This window comes from Capricornis sumatraensis, chromosome 12, assembly GCF_032405125.1.
Source record: "Capricornis sumatraensis isolate serow.1 chromosome 12, serow.2, whole genome shotgun sequence".
In the NCBI taxonomy this organism is placed as follows: domain Eukaryota; kingdom Metazoa; phylum Chordata; class Mammalia; order Artiodactyla; family Bovidae; genus Capricornis; species Capricornis sumatraensis.
Genome location: NC_091080.1, coordinates 81,238,781 through 81,263,942, shown reverse-complemented (window position 1 = coordinate 81,263,942; position 25,162 = coordinate 81,238,781). Strand labels below are relative to the sequence as shown.

Sequence of the window (25,162 nt, the reverse complement as noted above, 5' to 3'; positions counted from 1 at the left end):
ATTTGTAGTAAACTCTAACTTTTAAAATGTTAACATTTTTCTCTGAAACAGAAACTACTTTCTGTTCCTTAAACGTATTCTTTGATTTGTATGTGTGTTTTAGGAAGTGATCCCACACATGGCTGAGGAGTATGGATTCCAATATGAACTGGTCCAGTATAGGTGGCCCCGGTGGCTTCATCAGCAGACAGAAAAACAGCGGATTATTTGGGGTTATAAGATTCTTTTCCTTGATGTCCTTTTCCCTCTTGCAGTGGACAAAATCATTTTTGTTGATGCTGACCAGGTAATAAGATTAACTATTGTTTTTAAGAGTACTTTAACTGTTTTACACTCCTAAGTATAGGACACATTTGATGTTGCTGCATTTTATTGCTATCTTTGTTGCCATGCTATGTAAACATAAGACATAATTTTGATATATAAGCAAAGTATGTTTTCTAAAGATAATCTGCATTCCAGGGGAAAATCAAAAGTTTTGCCAAAAGTACCAGTTATTCCTTAAGACATGGCAATTTTTCCTCTGATGTAGTTTGTTTTTTTTTTTTTTTTGGTACTTAAAAATAAAACAAATACTTATATAAATCATCACAATAAAAGTAGCTATATGAATTCCTGTGGATATGAGCTGAAATTTGTTTAAAGTGAACTGCTGCTTCTTGCTGGAAAAGTTAGCAATTACATACACTCACCTCTCTTTTTTCCCCCTTCAGCAACATTCCTTGGCAATTACCAATAACCAAATCCCATTATTCTGACACTTTAAAAAAGCCTAATTTGGCCAAAAAAAATTATGGTCCTCAGCTTTCAACAGAAATTTTTATGGTTTTTACCCTTCCCTCCTTACTTGCCTTTGTAATCATTATGGTTAAAAAAAATAATGATAATAAGTACTTTTAAAATACACAGAATTTTTCTTAAAGCCTTTAAAAATACACAGAATTTCTAAAACAATAATATGTAAATATAAGTGTCATTTAAGTTAAATGCACAAGTCAGTATATTATTTAGTACTAAAGTATATTTTCAAATCCTATTTTATGATATACTTCTATATTATATCTATGTATTCTAAATTCTGTTATCTTTGTATTGTTTTCCAAATTGATAAATGTGAATAATGAAAAACTAAGAAAGTAGGCAAAAGTGTAATGAAGTATTTTCAAACATACTAAGATAAAATTGATTTCTCTTTCCCATTATATATGCAGTAATATTTTTCTAGCAGGCTAGAGTCTATTACAGAATCAAACATGCTAATATTACTTCATTGAAGCCATTGAGAATAATCAGAAGATTTTTCTTTATGATTCAAACTAACATTTGCCAATATATTTACAGTAATAGATATATACCATAAAAATTGTTTTGAATTACTAATCTATACCTTGAGAAATTAAGGAGTTGTGTACTTATATATTTAATTCCGTACTGAAATATGTTTTGTTCAGAATACCTTGATTATAAACCAGAACCACAATGAGATATCACCTCACACATGTCAGAATGGCTATCATCAAAAAGCACAAATAACAGATATTGATGAGGATGTGGAGAAAAAGGGAACCCTCCTACACTGTTGGTGGGAATTTAAATTGGTATAGCCACTGTGAAAAATAGTATGGAGGTTCCTCAAAAGACTTTCTATAGAACAACCATGTGACCCAGCAATCCCAGTCCTGGGTATATAGCTGAAAGAAACAAAAACACTAATTCAAAAAGACGTATATACCCCAATGTTCATAGCAGCATTATTTAAAATTGCCAAGATATGAAAGCAATCTAAGTATCCATCAACAGATGAATGAATACAGAATGTGATACATATTACTACTCAGCCATAAAGAAAGAATGGAATGTTGCCATTTGCAGCAGCATGGATTGATTTGGAGGGCATTATGCTCAGTGATGGAGAGGGCAGTGGCACCCCGCTCCAGTACTCTTGCCTGGAAAATCCCATGGATGGAGGAGCCTGGTAGGCTGCAGTCCATGGGTTCGCTGAGGGTCGGACACGACTGAGTGACTTCACTTTCACTTTTCACTTTCATACATTGGAGAAGGAAATGGCAACCCACTCCAGTGTTCTTGCCTGGAGAATCCCAGGGACGGGGGAGCCTGGTGGGCTGCCGCTATGGGGTCACACAGAGTCGGACACAATTGAAGTGACTTAGCAGCAGCAGCAGCATGCTCAGTGAAATAATTCTGGCAGAGAAATACAGATATGGTCTGATATGACTTATATGTGGCATCTAAAAAGTGCAACAAACTAGTGAATAAAACAGAAAGCAGACTCATAGAGAACAAACTAGTGGTTACCAGTGGTGAGAGGGAAGAAAGGAAAGGCAAATATATTGGTAGGAGATTAAGAGGTACAAGCTATTAGGTATAAAATAAGCTACAAGAATATATTGTACAACATGAGGGATATAGCCAATATTTTATAATAACTATAAATGAAATATAACCTTTAATAAATGTGAGTCACTATCATATACCTGTGACTTATATACTATTATGTATCAACTGTACTTCAGTTTTAAAATATCTTGATTAAAAATGATGTAACAAACTATTCTTATTAATGAGTAAAACTACTAACATACAGACTAGGTATGTAAATTTTAGGTTTCTTTTAACCTGTGAGGACAAGGGGGAAAAATAGAAACTTGGTAAACTTGTGCTGGATGAAAGAACTGTGGGGAAAACTCAGTTCTCTGTCTTTTCTACAAGATAATGATAACTTGAGAGTCACATTAAAAGGGCTTCTATTATTTTATAGTCTTCATCAGAGAAACTGTTCTGTTATTTAGATTGTGAGACATGACCTAAAAGAACTTCGAGATTTTGACCTGGGTGGAGCTCCTTATGGGTACACTCCCTTCTGTGATAGCCGCACAGATATGGATGGATATCGCTTCTGGAAAACAGGCTACTGGGCATCACATCTTCTAAGAAGGAAATACCATATCAGGTAAGAAAATTCATACTCTGTCTTTGAGTGAATAACTTTTTGAATCACAAGGATCAGTTTTCTTTGAAATTATAAAATAACAGCAACCAATTATATAGTGCTTATTACATGCCAGTCATTCTTATAAGATTTAACATCTATTAGCTCATAAAATCTCTATGACAGCCTTTTGATACTGTTTTCGTCCCTATTTATAGATGTGAAAACTGAGACATACAGGATTTTTGTACCTTGTCCATACTTACGCTGCTAGTCCAAAGCTGAGCCAGGAGTTAAACCCAAGTAACCTGGCTCTACTGTTTGTTCCTAACTTTTGCAGAAGATTTAAACCTTGTTTATCACGTAACAGAATGAAGATACTGTCTTCAAAGCTGATATTATGGAGACTTCCCTGGTAGTCCAGTGGTTCAGACTCCACACTCCCAATGCAGGGGGCCTAGGTTCAATCTCTGTTATGGGAACTAGATCCCACATGCCACATCTGAAACCTAGCGCAGCCAAATAAAATTTTTTTTAATTTGAAAAAAAAGCTATTACTGCTTTGTAGGGCCATGAGTTTCAGGAGATCTTAGAAAAACTTGGTGGTGACCCTAAGTGGATGTGGATCCTAACAGCTTCAAATCAAACCTCTAATTCCTTGGAAATAGTATTAGACATGGGGAGAAAATTATGAAAGGATTCATTGTTGTTAGACCCAAGGTTATCTAAAGTTGATACCATCACTGTAGATAGACACTAAAGGAAAGTAAATATACATAAACAACACTGGCTGTCAAGGAGTATACATTTCTTGCAGCGCCTTGTATGTGGTGGATCTCAAGAAGTTCAGGAGAATTGCTGCAGGTGACAGGCTCCGGGGCCAGTACCAAACTCTCAGTCAAGATCCAAACAGTCTTTCAAACCTAGATCAGGTAAGTGAAATATTTATGGAATAATTTTCAGTACATAGACTGCTGTAACCCCCTGCTTATAAACATCAAAATCTTGTATTTTCAACCTTTCTTCTCTGTACACAATTCTGTACATATTTTTTCACTTTAAGCCCAGCATTGTCAGAACTAAAGTGTTTGATCTTGACTTTTCCATCCTTAAACTTCTTTCCACCGTGTGTCCTCACTATGTTACCTGTCTTTTTCTCACTTGCTTCCATCGTCATTTAAACGTGTCTGTCTCCCTCCCTCACTCTTCCCCTTTCTCTTCCTTTCTCTCTTTCTCTCTGATCTTTAAGATAAATTCCCTTCATCCTTTACCCTCCCTGGATACTGCCTTACATTTTGTTTTTCCTCACAGACGAATACTTTTTTCCCAAGTCCTCTTATTTCATCACTATGGTACCCTTAATTTCCTCAGAAGGAAATGGCAACACACTCCAGCATTCTTGCCTGGGAAATCCCATGGACAGAGGAGCCTGGTGGGCTACAGTCTATGGGGTCACAAAAGAGTCAGACATGACTTAGCGACTAAACAACAACAACAAAAAGACGCTGCAGTCCTTAGTTTCCACTGTTCCTTCTTTCCAGTGAATAACAAATATAAGTTCTTATTAGAACCATACATATTTGTTCATTCATTCAGCAAGTATCTGTTAAATACTTACAATGTGTCAGATACTCTCCTAAGCTCTGGGACATCAGAAAACAAACCAGAGATCCTTAGCTCTTGGTGCTTTCATTCTAGTGGTAAAATAACCAAATAAATCAATGAACAGTATTTCAAGGTAATGCGTACTTCAGAGACAAAGTAAAACAGGAAAACATGATAGAGTTCAGAATGGTGAACAGGAGTTAGAGTTTGCTGTTGTAAATTGAGTGGCCGAGAACTATATGAAGGTGACATTCCCATGGAGGCTTAAGAGCTGACTGTGCAGATACTGGTGAGAATTCCAAACAGAAAAACTATCGAGAGTGGGCCTTACATGTTTGAGGAATAGTATAGATGGAGAGAAAATAGTCTGATATAAGGGAAGAGAGGTAACAGAGGGTCTAGATAACACAGAAACTTGAGGCCCTTTGTTTAAAAGTCAAGCAAATGTAATATAGTTCAAAATACTAATGACTCATTCAAGACCACAGTGATTGAAGGACTGATTTTTAAAAAAAATCATTCTTTAAAGTTGAGAGAACTCGCCATATGTATGTGTGCAAATGCAAGGTAGTGTCTGCAATATTGCCAATTAGTAAAAAAAAAATGATCTTGAGTCCACAGTAAACACCAGTGACATTCCAGATTTAGATTATGAATACCACATTTTTATAATTCAGTCATTTCCCTGGTCTGTTAATCATAAGGAACCCTATCTGCCTGTGGATAACTGAAGAAAAGACCAGTTTTTCAAACAAACCAGCAAGCATCTGAGGAACTCTCCCAGAAAAGCTTCACTATATTGGGGGAATAGTTGTCCTTTCTCTAACATATTTGACTCCTGTTCCTGCCAGTCCAGTAAAGCTTCTCTCTAAAGTCAGAGTAATATCTTCTTATCCAGTGAACACTTTTTGCTTATTTACCTTCTTTTGCAACACAGATGTTTTCCTTACCTTCTTGAAACTCCCTTGGCTTTCATAATACCAAATCTTCCTGCTGCTTCTCTGATGTCCATGATTTTCCCACTGCAATTTATTTTAGAGCTACTCTTTTTCTGCCTCTTATTTAAATGTTGCTGTCCTCTAAATTTCTGCTCGTGGCTCACTTTTCTTTCTGTTCCCACTCTATTAGCATTCCTACAAACACTCAGGGCTTTAATTCACAGCTTTTCTATCAAGAATTCCCAAATCTTTGGCTCTTCTCTCCTCTGAATGCCTAACCTGTATGTTAAATCTATTGAAATAGACACAGTAATGCCCAGAACATTTCTGAAATTAAAAATCAAAATTCGAGCTACATTTCTCTTCCACTGTTCCCTACATCAGTAGATACTGTTCAGCTGCCTGTTACAGGTTAGGTTATCCAGGAAACAAACTGACTCTAAATTAGCTTGCAGGAAGTTTATTAGGACGTGCTTTCAGGACCAATACTGTTAGAGAAAGAAAGGAAGCAGAATTGGGCAAATTCTACAAATTCAACAAAGGCCTCAGACAACCCGTACAGGGGGCTCTAAAGCTGATATGGCCTTTCTTGATTGTCACAGTTTGCTCAGGGGGGCTGGTTCTTTGTTCCTTCACCTAGATTCCTCTAACCTAGTGATATGACCCAGAGCCTCCCAGAGTTATGAGGATAATAAGCACAACTTCCCCAGGAAGCTCACTGGGAGAGATAAGCAGGGTCACTTCTACTTTGCTCCCTTAGACCCATGTCTTTGCCTTTCTGGGCCCCTGACCAATCAACCAAGCCATTCACCATTTCATATGAATTTATGTATTTTTTAGCCTTAGGCTACTTCTCTTCTATATACAAAGTAAATGATAAGTTACATCATCTGAAGTAGTTAAAATAGTTCTTAGAAAAGCAGTAGCACGAAGTACTATATTAAAAAGAAAAAGGGTCTCAAATAACCTCGAGCTTCTACCTAGAAACTAGAGGGAAAAAAGTAAATTTTAAACCAGAGTAAATAGAAAAGAGGGGATAATTAATGAGTGGAGTAGAATCAATGAAATGAAAAAATGGGAAAAATTATGTGTTTCAGTAGGTTTTCTTACAAACAAAAGCTGGTTTTTTGATAAAATCAGCAAACCGCTAGCCAGACTGATCACGAAAAAGATAAAAGACACAAATTACTAATGTAATATAGAAATGAGAGACATGATAGCATAATATCTATAGATACTTAAAGAATAATGAGAAACTATTATGAACAACTTCGATGAAATGAACAAATTACATAGAAGACAAACTATCAAAATGCACTCAGAATGAAATAGATAACCTGAAGAACACTGTTATCTATTGAATTTAGCACAACTTTCCAGGCCCAGATAGCTTCTAATTTCTACCAAACTTACATGAAATTCTATCCGGTATTAAAGAAAGAAATAGTATCAGTTCTCCACACACTCTTCAGAAAATTGACATGCCATTACGTTTGCATGTTCTGTTGTTAGAAGGAAGTCACTGGGTCCAGCCACATCTAGGAAATGAGTACTGTGAGGCAAGGATCTCTGGGGGCCATGTCAGAAGCTTCCTGCCACAAACCCAGATATCTATCAAAGCCAGATTGAATACAAAAGATTTTACTCAATGGTAAAAAGGTATATTTACTGAACAGTAAAAAGGGTGGAATTATTCATCATACACATAACAACTTCGATGAATCTAAAAATCATGCTGATCTAATTAAACAAGCTAGGCCAAAAATATACATATTGTGTCATTCTGTTTATATAAAATTCTAGAAAATGTAAACCAATCCACTTGTACAAAAAGCAGTTCATGTTTGCCCAAGAACTGGCTTAGGTGTATGTAGAAAGGACAGCCCAGAAGGATTGCAAAAAGGCGCAAGAAAACTTGAGGGTTATGTATATAGTCAATGAGCTTGATTGTGGTCTTAGTGTCACAGGAATATTTAATATGTGAAACATCAAATTGTACCCTTTAAATATGTACAGTGAGTGGACTGACATAAGGTTAGACATATAAATCAATGGTATAGAATTGAGAGTCCAGAAATAAATTGAGAGTCCATGCACCTATGCTCACTAGATTTCTGACAAGCATTCCAGGATAATTTAATGGAGAAACAATAGTTTTTTTCAACAAAGGTGCTAGAACAATAAGATGTCTACCTTCAAAGAATGAATTGGACCCTTTCCTAACACCATATACAAAAACTTAACTCAGAATGGATCAAATGCCTGAATGTGAGAGGATAAAGTGTAAAACTCTTACAAAGTATTAACATAAATCTTTGTAACTTTGGATTAGGCAGTGGTTTCTTAGATATGAAACAAGTATAAGCAACTAAAGAAAAAACAGATAGGACTGCATCAAAATTAAACACCAATACAGTATACTAACACATATATATGGAACTTAGAAAGATAGCAATGACGACCCTGTATGCAAGACAGGAAAAAAGACGCAGCGGTGTATAACGGACTTTTGGACTCAGAGGGAGAGGGAGAGGGTGGGATGATTTGGGAGAATGGCATTCTATCATGTATACTATCATGTAAGAATTGAATCGCCAGTCTATGTCTGACGCAGGATACAGCATGCTTGGGGCTGGTGCATGGGGATGACCGACAGAGATGTTATGGGGAGGGAGGTGGGAGGGGGGTTCATGTTTGGGAACACATGTAAGAATTAAAGATTTTAAAATTAAAAAAAAATTAAAAAAAAAAACTTTGTTCATGAAAGAACACAAAGTGAAAAAGACAACCCACAGAATGGGAGAAAATACTTGAAAATCATATATCTGATAAGGGACTAGTATCCAGAAGATATAAAGGATTCATAATTTAATAACAAAAAGACAACCAATTTTTTAAATACTCAAAGGATGTAAATAGATATTTTTCCACAGAAGGTGCACAAGTGGCCAGTAAATGCATGAAAAGATGCTCAGCATCACTGGTCACTAGGTACTGCATTAAAACTACAAGATACCACATCATACTCACTGGAATGGCTATAATAAAAAGATGGTCCATAAAAGCATTGGCAAGGATATGGAGAAATTGGAACCATCATACACTGCTGATGAGAATGCAGAATAGTGTAGTGTATGTGTCTGTGTGTTTTGCCAGCCATGTTTAGTTGGATGGGGGCAGGTCAGAGTTTGGATTTAACCAGAACTATTTTGCCAGACATATCCAACTAAATGAGAGAAGAGTAAGACAGTTGAGAATCTATTCAAGGGATTAAGTATAATGATTAACCGTGGAAATTAAGAAAGGAGAGTGAAGACGTCAAGGATAAATGACAGTGAAACAGTGGTGCGATCAGGTCCCAAAGGGGATCGAAGGATATTGATGTCTGAGTACTTGATGGAATAAGCTGAAAATCTAGAGGTAGTCAGAGAGTGGGAGTATGATGGGAGAAAGTGGCTGAGATAAGATGACAGACCCAGTTATTTAAGGATTTAAAGAATGGATTTCCAGGAAAAGGGGGTTCAAAGAAGGAATAGTCAAACATTTTTTTTTAATTGATAAGACTATTTTAGAGAAGTGTTAGATTTACAGGGAAGAAAATGAGTAGAAAGTACAAAGAATTCTCATATTTCTGGGCTCTGTTCTGTTCCATTGCTGTGTTTGTCTATTCTTTTATAAATCTCCATGTTTTAATTACTAGAGAATTTATATGAAGATTTCAAATTCAGTATTATCATCCTGTTTGTTATTCTTCAGCCCTGGGTTGGCTATTCTGGGCCTTCTATGTAAACTTTAGAATCAGTTGATATCCATAAAATAACTTTCTGGGACTTTGATTAGGATTGTGTTGAATTTATAAATTGAATTGGAAAGAACTGACATCATACCAATATTGAGTCTTTCTATCTGTGAACATGAACTACCTCTCTATCTAGATGTCCCTAAGTTTCTTTCATCAGAATTTTAGTTTTCCTTACGTAGAGGAACATTATTTAGATTTTTACCTAGATTTGTTTGGTGGGGTTTCGGGGTGGGGGGTGGATTGCGCTAATGTAAATGATGGTATGCTTTCAATTTTAAATTCCACTTGTTCATTGCTGGTATATAGCACTTGACTTTCTGTATATTAACCTTGTATCCTGAAAACTTGTTATAATTGCTTATTCATTGCAGGAGTTTGTTATTGATTCTTAGGATTTTCTGCATAAACAATCTTGTCATTGTCAAACAAAGACAGTTTTATTGCTTCCTTTCCAATCTGTATACTGGTTTATATTTCCTTTTCCTATCATGTTGCATTGGCTAGGACTTTCAGTATTATGATTAATAGGAGTGCTGTGAGAAGAACCCTAAAATTATGAATCTTGGACCTTAGATGGGACATCCAACACATGTACCCCTGGTGCCCGCTGGGAGAGAAAGGAAACATGCCCTTTGTTCTGGAATGCAAACAGATACTCTCTGGGGACACACAGGGACGGGCTCTACAACCCTTGACATGTAAACATATACCTCTGTGAAAAGGGTCCCTTGATGTCTCCAGAGATCTGTCTTTAACTTACTAGGTTCAGTTCAGTTCAGTCACTCAGTCATTTCCAACGCTTTGTGACCCTATGAATCGCAGCACACCAGGCCTCCCTGTCCATACCATCTCCCGGACTTCACTCAGACTCATGTCCATCGAGTCCATGATGCCATCCAGCCATCTCATCCTCTGTCGTCCCCTTCTCCTCCTGCCCCCAATCCCTCCCAGCATCAAAGTCTTTTCCAATGAATCAATTCTTCGCATGAGGTGGCCAAAGTACTGGAGCTTCAGCTTTAGCATCATTCCTTCCAAAGAAATCCCAGGGTTGATCTCCTTCAGAATGGACTGGTTGGATCTCCTTGCAGTCCAAGGGACTCTCAAGAGTCTTCTCCAACACCACAGTTCAAAAGCATCAATTCTTCGGCACTCAGCCTTCTTCACAGTCCAACTCTCACATCAATACATGACTACTGGAAAAACCATAGCCTTGACTAGATGGACCTTAGTCGGCAAGGTAATGTCTCTGCTTTTGAATATACTATCTAGGTTGGTCATAACTTTTCTTCCAAGGAGTAAGCGTCTTTTAATTTCATGGCTGCAGTCACCATCTGCAGTGATTTTGGAGCCCCCCCAAATAAAGTCTGACACTGTTTCCACTGTTTCCCCATCTATTTCCCATGAAGTGATGGGACCGGATGCCATGATCTTCGTTTTCTGAATGTTGAGCTTTAAGCCAACTTTTTCGCTCTCCTCTTTCACTTTCATCAAGAGGCTTTTTAGCTCCTCTTCACTTTCTGCCATACAGGTGGTGTCATCTGCATATCTGAGGTTATTGATATTTCTCCCAGCAATCTTGATTCCAGCTTGTGTTTCTTCCAGCCCAGCGTTTCTCATGATGTACTCTGCATATAAGCTAAATAAGCAGGGTGACAATATACAGCCTTGACGTACTCCTTTTCCTATTTGGAACCAGTCTGTTGTTCCATGTCCAGTTCTAACTGTTGCTTCCTGACCAGCATACAGATTTCTCAAGAGGCAGGTCAGGTGGTCTGGTATTCCCATCTCTTTCAGAATTTTCCAAGTTTCTTGTGATTCACACAGTCAAAGGCTTTGGCATAGTCAATAAAGCAGAAATAGATGTTTTTCTGGAACTCTCTTGCTTTTTCTATGATCCAGCAGATGCTGGCAATTTGATCTCTGGTTCCTCTGCCTTATCTAAAATCAGCTTGAACATCAGGGAGTTCATGGCTCATGTACTGTTGAAGCCTGGCTTGGAGAATTATGAGCATTACTTTACTAGCATGTGAGATGAGTGCAACTGTGCGGTAGTTTGAGCATTCTTTGGCATTGCCTTTCTTTGGGATTGGAATGAAAACTGACCTTTTCCAGTCCTGTGGCCACTGCTGAGTTTTCCAAATTTGCTGGCATATTGAGTGCAGCACTTTGACAGCATCATCTTTCAGGATTTGAAATAGCTCAAATGGAATTCCATCACCTACACTAGCTTTGTTCATAGTGATGCTTTCTAAGGCCCACTTGACTTCACATTCCAGGATGTCTGGCTCTAAATGAGTGATCACACCATCGTGATTATCCGGGTCATGAAGATCTTTTTTGTACAGTTCTTCCGTGTATTCTTGCCACCTCTTCTTAATATCTTCTGCTTCTGTTAGGTCCATACCATTTCTGTCCTTTATCGAGCATGGAATGTTCCCTTGGTATCTCTAGTTTTCTTAAAGAGATCTCTAGTCTTTCCCAATCTGTTCTTTTCCTCTATTTCTTTGCACTGATCGCTGAAGAAGGCTTTCTTATCTCTTCTTGCTATTCTTTGGAACTCTGCGTTCAGATGCTTATATCTTTCCTTTTCTCCTTTGCTTTTTGCCTCTCTTCTTTTCACAGCTATTTGTAAGGCCTCCCCAGACAGCCATTTTGCTTTTTTGCATTTCTTTTCCATGGGGATGGTCTTGATCCCTGTCTCCTGTACAAGGTCACGAACCTCATTCCATAGTTCATCAGGCACTCTATCTATCAGATCTAGGCCCTTAAATCTATTTCTCACTTCCACTGTATAATCATAAGGGATTTGATTTCGGTCATACCTGAATGGTCTAGCGGTTTTCCCTACTTTCTTCAATTTAAGTCTGAATTTGGTAATAAGGAGTTCATGATCTGAGCCACAGTCAGCTCCTGGTCTTGTTTTTGTTGACTGTATAGAGCTTCTCCATCTTTTGCTGCAGAGAATATAATGAGTCTAATTTCAGTGTTGACCATCTGGTGATGTCCATGTGTAGAGTCTCCTCTTGTGTTGTTGGAAGAGGGTGTTTGCTATGACCAGTGCATTTTCTTGGCAAAACTCTATTAGTCTTCGCCCTGCTTCATTCCACATTCCAAGGCCAAATTTGCCTGTTACTCCAGGTGTTTCTTGACTTCCTACTTTTGCATTCCAGTCCCCTATAATGAAAAGGACATCTTTTTTGGGTGTTAGTTCTAAAAGGTCTTGTAGGTCTTCATAAAACCGTTCAACCTCAGCTTCTTCAGCGTTACTGGTTGGGGCATAGACTTGGATAACTGTGATATGGAATGGTTTGCCTTGGAGACGAACAGAGATCATTCTGTCGTTTTTGAGATTGCATCCAAGTACTGCATTTCGGACTCTTGTTGACTATGATGGCTACTCCATTTCTTCTGAGGGATTCCTGCCCGCAGTAGTGGATATAATGGTCATGTGAGTTAAATTCACCCATTCCAGTCCATTTTAGTTCTCTGATTCCTAGAATGTCGACATTCACCTTTGCCATCTCTTGTTTGACCACTTGCAATTTGCCTTGATTCATGGACCTGACATTCCAGGTTCCTATGCAATATTGCTCTTTACAGCATCGGATCTTGCTTCTATCACCAGTCACATCCACAACTGGGTATTGTTTTTGCTTTGGCTCCATCCCTTCATTCTTTCTGGAGTTATTTCTCCACTGATCTCCAGTAGCATATTGGGCACCTAATGACCTGGGGAGTTCCTCTTTCGGTATCCTATCATTTTGCCTTTTCATACTGTTCTTGGGGTTCTCAAGGCAAGAATACTGAAGTGGCTTGCCATTCCCTTCCCCAGTGGACCACATTCTATCAGATCTCTCCACCATGACCCACGCTTCTTGAGTTGCCCTGCTGGCATGGCTTGGTTTCATTGAGTTAGACAAGGCTGTGGTCCTAGTGTGATTAGATTGACTAGTTTTCTGTGGGTATGGTTTCAGTTGTGTCTGCCCTCTGATGCCCTCTTGCAACACCTACCATCTTACTAGGTTCATTTGCCATTTAAACATCCTTTTACCCAGGTGCCAGCAGTCTTTGCTTAGAAAGCTGTGAGTGTACAGAAGTTTCCTGATAGGGAACTGAAAAGTCACCTCAGAATCTGGAGAGTGTGGTGGTGACCACGTAACCAGTAAGATACGGTGTAAGTGATTAATCCTGGTGTTTCAAGGCAGTTGGAGGTAGAAAGGGAATTGCAAAGGTGTGTTCTGGGCCCTCCTCTTCACCCCCAATGCAGGAGTAAAGTCCAGGGCAGGTGTGTGCTTCTTTCCAGTGCACAGGTTCATTCATGATATGAGACCATTGGGTAAGTATTTAAAGCTTAAAAATATGACCATATCTCAGATTTGGGTATATTTTATCAATCCATTTATAATCTAAATGACAGCTTCAACTTCTTCCACTCTGACTCTAATTGAAATTCCTCTGTGTTAAAATCATTCTTTTTCTAATAGGATCTTCCCAATAATATGATTTACCAAGTTGCCATCAAGTCTCTTCCCCAAGAATGGTTGTGGTGTGAAACCTGGTGTGATGATGAATCCAAGCAAAGAGCCAAAACAATTGATCTGGTGAGTGTTTGCATTTTCCTTTGTATAAACAGATATGAAAATGTTCCAATAGAAGTATTTTCTGTTTTACAAATAGCATGGCACCTGTGGCTCAGTCTGTAATTTACTGTTTTATTTACCTATGTTGGCAGGTATAAGACTGTATTGGGGGCTCCCAAGACCACCCCAGGTTTGATGATTCAATAAGAGGACTCTTAGGACTCAGAATATCTCATGGCTATGGAAATATTACAGTGAGAGAATACAAAGTGAAATCAGCAGAAGGAAAAGGCGCATGGGGTGAAGTTCAGAGAAAACCAGATTCAGGCCTCTAAGAGTCCTCTCCCTGTGAAGTTACCTCATTCCTTAAGCTCCAACAAGTACACCACCACATGTGAAATGTGGTCTATCAGGGAAGCTTACCAGAAATCCAGTGCCCAGAATTCTTATTGGGGCCTGGTCATGTAAACAACCCCTCAGCCTGGCACATGCCAAAATTCCCCATATCTAGAAGAAAGGCAGGTGGTCAGCATAAATTACAAGTTTGCACAGTTTAAGCACAGTGAGCTGTTCTTATCAGGGAATGGTGGGAACACACCTGAAACCCAAGTTCCCAGAAGCCAGCCAAGGGCCAGCCTTGTAAGCACAGGCCTCTCAGAATAGCAATCTCTGTGTTAATAGCAGCCTGCTGTGTTAATTCTTTTCTGCACAAGGCCTTTTCAAAGAAAGGCCATCAACTGGCTGAAATGTCATAAACTAAACATATGATGATGAGTTATCATCTTAATATATCATCAGTTTAGTTCTTATGCCAGTAATTTCCCCAAATAAAGACAGCCAGAATAATTCCTGCTGCTTAAATTATCCTATATGTCTTTTTATTCATTATTTTTGAGAAATTTTTTTCTCAGGTTTTCATTGTAAGCAGTTTATGCTACACAGTTTAAATCTAGACATGAAATATTTTAAGCTAGTTGATTTATTGTCCATATGTAGACATTATATTCCAATACTGTATATTTTCTCTAGTAGTACAAAATATTATCCTTTTTTTCCTGATCATATTTTTATGTGGTGATATAAGTTTAGAATAATTGTGTACAAGATCTTCTTTGAAGAACAAACTGTCAAAATATTAGACCTCATAGTTTTTAACAAAATAAGACTGGATAGTAAAATACAGGGATGTTTTTCCAGATATGTATAGAAAGTAGCATGCCAAAATATAATTAGATTGCAATCATAGGTGATAGAATGTAGCAGAAACAAGTGGTCATCGGTCAGAAAAAAACAAGGGAAATTTCTAAAGAGTGGTTAAGGACATTACTGTGTTAAGGTTGTGTTGTATAAGAATGTGACTCATACGTTAGTTGACATAAGTCTTCTTGGGATTTTTAGTACTTAGATTAACATGAGCTACTCTAGCAAATGCCCAAATTTCTGTGGTTTCACATACATCCAGGCCCAAGTGGGTGTCCTGTCAGTGAGTGGCTTCCCTGTACATGATGACTCAGGGACCAATCTCCATCCATCCTGGGACTTCTTCATCCTCCAGGGTCCTGTCATCATCTATGTCTTATCTGAAGCCGATCCATCCAGTATGGCAGCCAGTTCCCACAGGCAGCCATAAAGTACTTAAAATGTTGCCAGTCTAAATTGAGGTGTGCTCTGAGGTGTGCTCTAAGGTATAAAACACATCAGATTTTGAAGACTCAATAAAAATGTAAAAATATCTCATTACTAATTTTTATTTTGATTACATTTTGACTAGATAACATTTTGGAAATACGGTGTTAAAATTTATTCCACCTGTTCCTCTTACATTTTTTAATGTGGCTGTTAGAAAATGTAAAACTGCATTTGTGGCTTCCATCGTATTTCTGTTGGGTAGTGTTGATCTGGAGGGTAAGAAGAAAGGAGGGTGGAGGATGCATCCTGATCCTAAAGGCCTTGGCCCCGTGGTGGCAGTTGGTTGTGTATCCACATCCAGTTATAACAAGAGCTGAGGATCATCATTCCTGGATGGGCAGCCACTTCCTAGCAGTAGGTCTACTGAGAAAATGGATGGGTGGCATAGATTTTGGTGGACAGCATCATCTCTTCCACAGAAACATTTAAAATAAAAAAGAACATGCTGTTTTTGGTCATCTTAGGGGAAAGGTTAAAAGGGAAAATCAGGAAATGGCCTAATGGAGAGGAAAAAGCATTACTGACCTTCTGAACCATAGTTCTCTGTTGTGAGGGCCAACTTGTGCATTATAGGATGTTTAGCAGCATCCCTGGTCTCTACCCACTAGATGGCGATAGCGCCCCCCAGCCCCCAGTTACAGCAATCAAGTACCTCCAGACCTGGCCACAGCTCCCCTGTGGGACATGATTGCCCCACTGAAGCACTAATAGAGATTATGCTTCCCAATGGCTTAGCAGGTAAAGAATCGACAATTGTAGCATAAGCTAAGGAAAAAATAGTACTTTGTTTTTTGTTTCTGACACAATTAGAAAATCCGTTATCTTGTTTATAGAACACATTATCTGTGAAGTTAATTTCTACAGAGAAGTTCCTGTTACCTACTTACTTCAGAATACATTACTGTAGGAAAAAATCCACAATGCAATGAACTGGAAATATTTGGTGAGGAAAGGATTAAGATACCAGGCTTATGGCTCATAAATAAGCTTTCCCATAAGGCATGAAAGATGAAGCAGGTTGGGGCTACCATGAGAAAGTGCCATGTAGAAGTAAGCTTCAGGACATGTGCTCTATTAGTGTGCTCTGTGAAGAGCAGACTGGATGCCTGTGTAGCTCTGTGAAGTTTATGCTCCTCCTGTAACCTTTCTTTACGCTGCTCAAGCCAAAGACACTGGGGTCATGTTTGATGCCTCTCTTTTCCTCACAGTTCACATCCAGCCCACTAGCACTACTCCTGACAGCTGTATCTCCACATACATCCAGAGTCAGACCCTCCTTAAACTCTGCCTTTGCTTTTTGCCTTTTAAACTTAATTTCCCAAGAAACTTTATAGTAGAACCAATTGCTAATTAAAATTCATCAGGTATTAGAGGAGCCTTGGAGATAACCTTGTTTTAATTTCCTCCTTTTCAAATGAAAAGACAGGTTCTGCCACTGGTCCCCACATACGCACACACACAGTTGGGTGGTGTTTTTTGTGATGTAAACATCACAGGTCTCCCTACTAGTTTAAGTGGGACTGTCCAAGTCTAACTGCCAGTAAGAATTGGAACCATGAGGACCGAGGATCCCTGTCCATTGTTTTTCCACTGTGCCTCTTAAACAGACTACTTAAATATTCTTAAGGCATGGAGATTTATAGGCTACTCTGAATGTCACAACTATCAGTATTTTGCCAAATGAATTCCAGTTAACTCATTTTAATATCACAGCTGGTAATCAAAACAGAGGCATAGGAAAGAGGACAAATGCTTTTGCCAAAGAAACTCGAGACATTTCTAAAGGCTGACAATTAGTTTTACGTATGGAAAAAAAAAATATGTAAAACCAGGTTTTAGTCCAAAGAAAAGGCAAGAAAATATTTATTAATATAGTCTGCTGTGCTGTTTTACAGAATGGTCATGTAATTGGCTCCTTTGTCCAAATATTTTATAGAATTGTTTGACAGACTTCTTAGGAACCATCAGAAAATCTTCAAATTTTTGTTTAAACTTCTGATTGAGTGTTTGCATTAAACACTGCATACATAAACTGCAATTTGTCATTTCAGTTGATCCTTTCTCTATTAAACTAATTCTAATATTTAAATTTTCAGTGCAATAACCCCAAAACAAAAGAACCTAAACTAAAAGCTGCTGCCAGGATTGTCCCAGAATGGGTGGAGTATGATACTGAGATACGGCAACTGTTAGATCACCTTGAAAACAAGAAGAAAAATGCAGGTGAGTTGTTCTGCAGTTGTGTATGAAGCACTTGTTGCACTAAGTGAAATTAGATTACAAAATCATTTCTTAATGATTATCAAATGATTACATCAGAATTTCTTTACCAAAGTCTGTGACATGTTTACAGATTTCCTTTTTATGTGGACTAAGTTCACAAATTTAAAACATGGATAGAGAATCTATTCCCCTATGGATATAGCTTCATATCGTCACATAGATAAGCAGTATAGTATTAGTCTCCTGACCTAAGATAGAGGTTAAAAAAAAAAAAAAAAGTAAAAGAAACACTCTGTTTAAGATACACTGAATTTCCTAAATATGAAAATCCAAGCCCCAAAGTTTAATAAAAGCCTTACACAGCCAAATAAAGTATTAACTCGTTTCCTTAATTAGTGACATACATAGTATGTTTCCTTATAGAAAGCTGGTTCCTTATTCCAATAGCCTTAATCACAGACCAGAGGGTGGTTTGAATTAGTTTCCATTTCTTAGATTTAAAAAACTGAAATTACCTTAGCATTTTATCACCCTACATAAACCCTTAACACCAGTAAATGTGTGTTGGATATTCTTTTAAAGCTGATATCAACTTCTTGATTCCTTCATGATTCCCTTTCCTGGTCAGTACCTGTCTCTATTGTTCTTTGCTTTTTTAAAAGTAGTGTTGAGCTTCTGTTGTGTTCCAGTCAGTATGTTAAAGACTTTCACCGGTTAGACTAATTAATCCTCATAATAATTCTTTCCAATAGTTCAGAATATAGTTCTTATTGTCCTCAACTTTACTTTTTAGAGAGGCTGAAATTATATATAAATTTCCTCACATAAGCATGAAATTGTGTTTTATATTGATTCTGTTTTCCTTACAAATCAATGTGTGTTGTTGGATAAATTCAGTATTTTAAATACACCTGAGTATTTTTAATAATCTAACAATATAAAGGTACCATTTCAATTCAGGAGAAAGATTATTATGTAAGTGGCATAACTGTTTTCAAAGGGAAAGAAAGATAAAACAGAGGAAGGAGGGAGAGAAGAAAAGAAACTAAAAAAGGAAAGAAGAGAGGAAAACTCACATAATTACCTCACAATAAACTATAAATGCAGGAAATATTGAGATGAGATGTTTCTCTTATCAAATTGGAAAGAGTTAAAGGATTAACAATACTCAGCACTAGCAAGAGTATTGACAAGTAAGCGTGAATATACATACAGTAGCTGTATAAGGAAATTTTGTAATATACATAAAAATTCAAATACATGCCATTTGATCCATCAATTCATCAGAAACTTACATTTAAACAAAAATGTATGTGTGTATATGTTTGTCACAACGTTGTCTTTAATAATGACATAGAATCTGTCCAACAATAGAGGATTGATCGATTGCATAATTCCAGTGGAATTTAGTGGAGAGAGAGAGAAAGTCTGCCATCTGGAATTGTGGAACAGGATCCGTTTAAATTGTGTTTTAGTTAATTTCTGCCTGGAAAATATCATTTTGAATTCTCACATGTTCTTAAATCAGTTAGTATGTGTAGCACATTGATGCAGGAGAAAAAAACATTTTGAACTCTTAAGTCTTCACTGGTATTGACTTTGATTCTCACAGTTATATAGTATTTATTCCTGCGTTTGAATGCTCTGCCTGCCCATCTTAGACACAGACCACCTATGTCTTCTGCTCTTTGTTATTCCATTACATTAATGACAGCATACTTTGTACCTGGTAAGAAATCTATTTTTCACCATCAAGGTGCTAGGTCGTGGAGATAACAAAGATGAATAAAGTATTGTTCTAATAGACTCATGGGCGCTCACTTGTAGGTAGTTATGCTCTCATATGATTGATGCCATGGGCTTCCCCGGTGACTCAGTTGGTAAAGAATCAGCCTGCAATGCGGCTGATCTGGGTTTGATCCCTGAGTCAGGAAGATCCCCTGGAGGAGGGCATAGCAACTCTCTCCAGTATTCTTTCCTGGAAAATCCCCATGGGACAGAGGAGCCTGGTGGGCTACAGTCCACAGGGTCACAGAGTTGGACACAACTGAGCGACTTAAGCACAGCACAATAGATACCATAATGTACAAAGAGCTGTTCTCATTGTCACTTAATGAAGTGAGTAGGTACTAAACTAACAAACAGGAGGATCCTCAGTGAGCACCTACACTTTATGTTAATTCATGCCTTAGTAAGGTTTAAGCTAATTTGATATTTAAGATTTCAAGAGCTAAATATACTTTCTTCCCCTACAGTTTTGACACATGATGAACTCTAGCACTGGCTTGTGTAAGAAGATGAGAAAGTGTGACAAGAAATCTGCCACCTGCTGGGGAAATGTGGAACTACTTCCAAGACTTGTCAAGGTTCATTACGGATCAGTGACATATTCCTGGATTTAAATTATATTAATTATTTAAAAGTAACATGTGTTTAATGTATTGAATAAATTTAAGTTATATACTGTAAGAAATGACCATTGAGTGTTTAAAATTAGATGGTTCCTCTTTCCTGATTGCATAAAACACTGGGTTTTCATCAGTTAAAGTGATAATTTTGCCAGATAACCAGGTTGAACATATCTGACTAGCTGGTCCTCATGGGAATTTATCAAACCATCTACATCTTTGAATATTCCAGCTGTATTTATTTATATATTTCTTTATTCAAAAGATGCATTTAAATTCGAGACACCTATTTTGGGTTTTTTTCTTCTGAGAAAGAAAGACTTATGGTTATCTCTGAATAGTATTTTTAAAAATTAAGCCCATTTGTACCTTAACTATTTATTTTAAAATGAAAGTAGTGCCACACTGTAACCACTTATTTTAAATCATATGATGTTTTAATCCTATGCTTTTTTTTTTTTACTGTTTCTAATTTTTATTTTTATAAAATTATATTCGTGGACTTATGGGATATGTAGGTATTGTTTTTAAAAAGGAACTGGTTAGTTTTATAGAAACTAAGTTAAGAATATAAACAGCTTTTCTCTTTTATATTAGATGAATAGGAATAGTAAATGTTAAAAAAAAAAAAAACTGTCCAGCTACTCTAGAATCATAGGATCTTGGGACAGGAGAAGACCTGTGTCATTTTGGACCCTGTCTTCTGAAGAAGCTGATTCACTGGGGCTGAGGTGAGTGTGGGAAATCATGATTGTGGGAAATCATGATTGTTCCAGATGACCCTGTTGATAAGTGAGGTTTGAGAAACAGTTAATAGAGTTTAGTCTCCAGCCAGTGTGCCAGCGCCCCTTCCAAGGCCCTGCCAGGTGGAGCCTCATGCCATCTTGGAAGCTTCCAGGGCCATACGGAACTGTCTGCTCCTAGAGCCGGACTGTTCTGTCTTTGGACAGTTCTGTGCAGAGTTCCATGGTGAGCCAGAAGCTGTCTATCACAGGTCTGTGCTTATTCCTCTGAACTCTTCTGAACAAGTCTACCCTTCTCTATTGGATAACAGCCCATAGAGTATTTGAAAATAACTGCTCAGCTCCTCGCAGCTTCCTTTTTCCTGACACGAGATCACAAGACCTCACTCCGTTTTCCAATAACCACCCCCCTCCCTGGTTACTTGTTTGGGTTTTTCTGTGATGAAATGGAGTGCTCAAGTACAGGGAACAATGTAGCTCCTTGAAGGAGAGAAAAGAATACTTCCAGGAAGCACCACAGGCCATTAGCCTGGAGTTACAGATAAAATTGGACTTCTCTGTATAAATATGTAGTTTGATACAAATGGGAGCTGCCCAAAAAAATGGTTGCTTCTATAGGCCAGGCCCAGCCCCTGGGACACGACCAGACATGCAGTTGCTACTACCCAGGAGAGATGTCAGAAACCCAGTGAATAGCGTTCAAAGCAACAGGTGTATGTCAAGTCAGACTGTCTTTGGTCACTAAAGCATGGCTAAGAGAATTTTCTTCTCTGAGATTCAGCAGCAAAGAAGATAGTAGCATTTAACTTCCCCCTGGAACAGAAAGGACTATTCATTGAGGGGCTCTGACATCTGTCTCAGATCCCTGGTTCACAGCGCAAGTGGTAAGTGTAACACAAAATCTGTCACTGCCCAGCCCCTCTTGCCCACTTCTGTTCAGTAGTAAGGGGGTCCACCCTCTTCCAAGGGGCTTCCCTGGTGGCGCAGCGGTAAAAAGTCCACCTGCCAATGCAGGAGACCTGGGTTCAGTCCCTGGGTTGGGAAGATCCCCTGGAGAAGGAAACGGCAATGCACTCTAGTATTCTTGCCTTGAGAAATCCCACAGAGAAGCCTGGTGGGCTACAGTCTGTGGGGCCACAAAGAGTTGCACACAACTTAGCAACTAAATAGCAACCACCCTCTTCCAAAGAATCAATTAATTTGTTAAGATCTTACTTTTGGTGGCAGAGTTAGGGAGTTGAGGCACAAAGGACCAGGACTCTGATTGATCCACATTCAAAACCACAGGCAACTTTGTGATAGCAGCACATGGTTAGGGGCACCCAGCCCACCCTATAACCACTCAAAAAATGAGTCTTGAAGTGTTAGGTAATGGGACAGCTGTTCCCCATTTTGCAGTTTATTAGCCCAGTATCAAATGTAAAATTCTAGTTTCTGAGAAACTCTAGAGTGAGGTCTCTACGTAGAACCTGCTGTTAACAACTTTGATTATAGACTTCAGATTTGGAGAATAATCTTATCCCCTACAGTTCATAATTATTTGCATTTAAGTTATTTACTTCAGTCATGTGATCCTGCCCAACTGTATATAAGGTTTGTATCCTGTCTGATATGATTTCACTTTTTTAAAAAATTTATTTTTGGTTGTGCTGGGTCTTTGATGCTGTGTGCAGGCTTTCTCTAGTTGTGGCAAGTGGGGGCTACTCTCTCTGTGCTTGGGCTTCTCCTCGGGGGGGGGCTTCTCTTGGGGAGCACAGGCTCTGGGGAGCACGGGCTTCAGTAGTTGTAACATGGTTTCATTTTTAAATCAAAGGTTTTGATTAAAATCTGGATAACTTTTCATCCTTAAATTCTAAAAGACTGGTTCAAAACCAAAATGTTTGAATGGAGATGGCCCCAGGTAACCTAATGTTCAATTTAAAATTGGGGGCAGAGCTAGAGAAGGAGTAATCTTGGTGCCAGTCTTGAGTAGGATGAATTGTGAAGTAGACATAACTGACCATACAGTGGAGTGTCCAGCCTCAGAGCATCGTGCCCAAACTCCCTTTTATACAAAAGTTAACAAACCCACCACTGGCGTGTAGACTTTGTTTTCCCACAGTCTGCTTCCACCAGAAAAAATGTTTCCAGTTTTGTCCAAAGGCCAGTAATCTAGGTCTTCCTAACCTGCACAAACCCAGCAAATTTTTAATGACCTGTTGTGTGACAGTTAACATATCCTTTTGAAGTTACAAGTTTAAGTGGAATTAAATAAATATTCAAATGAAAATGCTGGAAAGGGAAAGCATCAGAAGGCCCAGAGAAGTGACATTTAGGATGCAACATGCAGGAGGAGGAAGCACAAGCCAAGCAGAGCCAGCATGGAGGTAGGTTTCTTCCTTTGAGGACAAGGAAGACGGTGTGGGGGGCTGGAGCCTGGTGCACAAGGTCACATGGGGGGGGACATGCAGTGAAGAGCTCTCACACTCCTCAGTGTTAATCCAGAATCTCTCAAGGGGTATTTTTATGCCTGCATGTTTCCTAATATTACGTTTATTCATAACATCTGTCCTAACTATATTGGGGAAGAGCTCTTGGATAAGAACAGATAGATAGACATATGGGATCTGAAGATGCCATTTTTCTTCATTGCACAGTGTCCAAAACAAACTTCCCCGGCCTAAGACCATATGGTACAGGCGCTCCCTGCGTGTGGACTCACCAGGAGGAAGAGAAGCTAGTTTGTTTGCCCTAAAACTGTACAACTGTGGAATGAAGTCTTTCCACTTTTATGAGGTGTTTGTAACCTGAGGTAACAAAAACATAAACACTGCAGGAAATACAACATTGCAACAGGTGGTATATATGAAGAAGTATTAATAAAACCCTAAAAAAAACTGTAATAATGTTGAAAGGTTGTTAGAATATCCTTTGCTATCTTTAAAGACTCACACCAGAGAGAAAAATCACATCCGTTTAGGAAGACCAGTCTTTTAAAAAAAAAAAAAACCTTCACACAGATAAACACATACCATACACATGAGACACTGTGTTTACAGAAATCTCCTGGAATAGTAGGGAAGCATGCAAAGAACACAAACTTAAATCCCCTAAGAAATGCTGCAAGCAGTGCTTTCTTCCTCGTGCTTTTTAACAACGTATAACTCCAGCTTCCTCAGGAAGACCCTGGAACACGCTTTGCCAGTGGCCTTCCAAATCTGGCAGCTTGGTCCCTGGAGACACCTACATCAGAGGAGGCGCTTCTCCCAGTAGACGGTCCCTAGTGAGGGTTGGAAATGTCTGAACAAGACCGCAACCTCAGAGTTGTCAGCTGGATACCTTATTTTTTTACTTTTGGCTGTGCTAGGTCTTTGTTGCCACACGGGCTTTTTCTCTAGTTGTGGCAAGCGGGGCTACTCTCTAGCTGCAGTGCATGGGTTTCTCATCGTGGTGGCTTTTCTTGTTGCAGGGCACAGGTTCTAGGGCACATGGGCTTCAGTAGTTGCAGCACACGGGCTCAGTAGTTGTGGCACACGGACTTAGTTGCTCCTTGCCATGTGGAATCTTCCCTAACCAGGGATCGAACCCATATCTCCTGCATTGGTAGGTGGATTCTTTACCATTGAGCCACCAGGGAAGCCCTGGATGCCTCATTAGAAACTGAATCCTAGTATAAGGTAGTGACAGATGAATGTGTGTCTCTTGCTTCTGTTGATGATCTCTTGATCCCAAGAAAGGATCGACTTGGTGGATAGAGGTTTGCAGGTTTCTAGGGTGTGACCTATATACCTTAAGATTAAAGTGACTTTTTTTTTCTTTATAAATCATGAAACCCTGCTTAGGGTGTGAAGGCAGGTGGGGGAGGGGATCAGCTACTTTTGCAACAGGTGGTATATATGAAGAAAGCTACTTTTGTTTGCAGCTAGAAATTTGAGATAAGCAGCAGTGTCCACCCCACCCCCTTTCAGAACTTTAACAGAAACGTACATGTTATGGTATGAAAGGGAAGGTCCTCAAAGCCAGCCTAAGAGTTAGATTTTAATGGTACTGAATATAAAGAACTGCTCACTCATTAAGGCCTTGCTGTCCTAGATTTTAATCATTTCACTTTTTGAGCTCTTCCTTTGGCTCATGACAAGCCAGAGGCCTTTGTCACCTCACTTGCTGACTATGTATAAAGCAAAATTGGAAAATAGACTCCTCCAAAAGACTGAAGGCCAAAAGTACTCATTTGACCATAAATAT

At 38.6% G+C, this 25,162-nt stretch overlaps 1 protein-coding gene across 1 annotated transcript in view; it reads left to right on the top strand.

Annotated features, from left to right (window-relative positions):
- The window catches only part of UGGT2 (UDP-glucose glycoprotein glucosyltransferase 2), a 142,106-nt gene extending 122,041 nt beyond the window's left edge, over positions 1–20,065 (top strand). Inside the window, exons 34-39 of the mRNA XM_068984374.1 lie at positions 104–286; positions 2,811–2,971; positions 3,768–3,882; positions 13,780–13,896; positions 17,661–17,787; positions 20,043–20,065. Coding sequence (XP_068840475.1) covers positions 104–286; positions 2,811–2,971; positions 3,768–3,882; positions 13,780–13,896; positions 17,661–17,787; positions 20,043–20,065 — 726 coding nt within the window. The remainder of the gene's footprint in view (positions 1–103; positions 287–2,810; positions 2,972–3,767; positions 3,883–13,779; positions 13,897–17,660; positions 17,788–20,042) is intronic.
- The last annotated feature ends 5,097 nt before the right edge of the window (positions 20,066–25,162 follow it).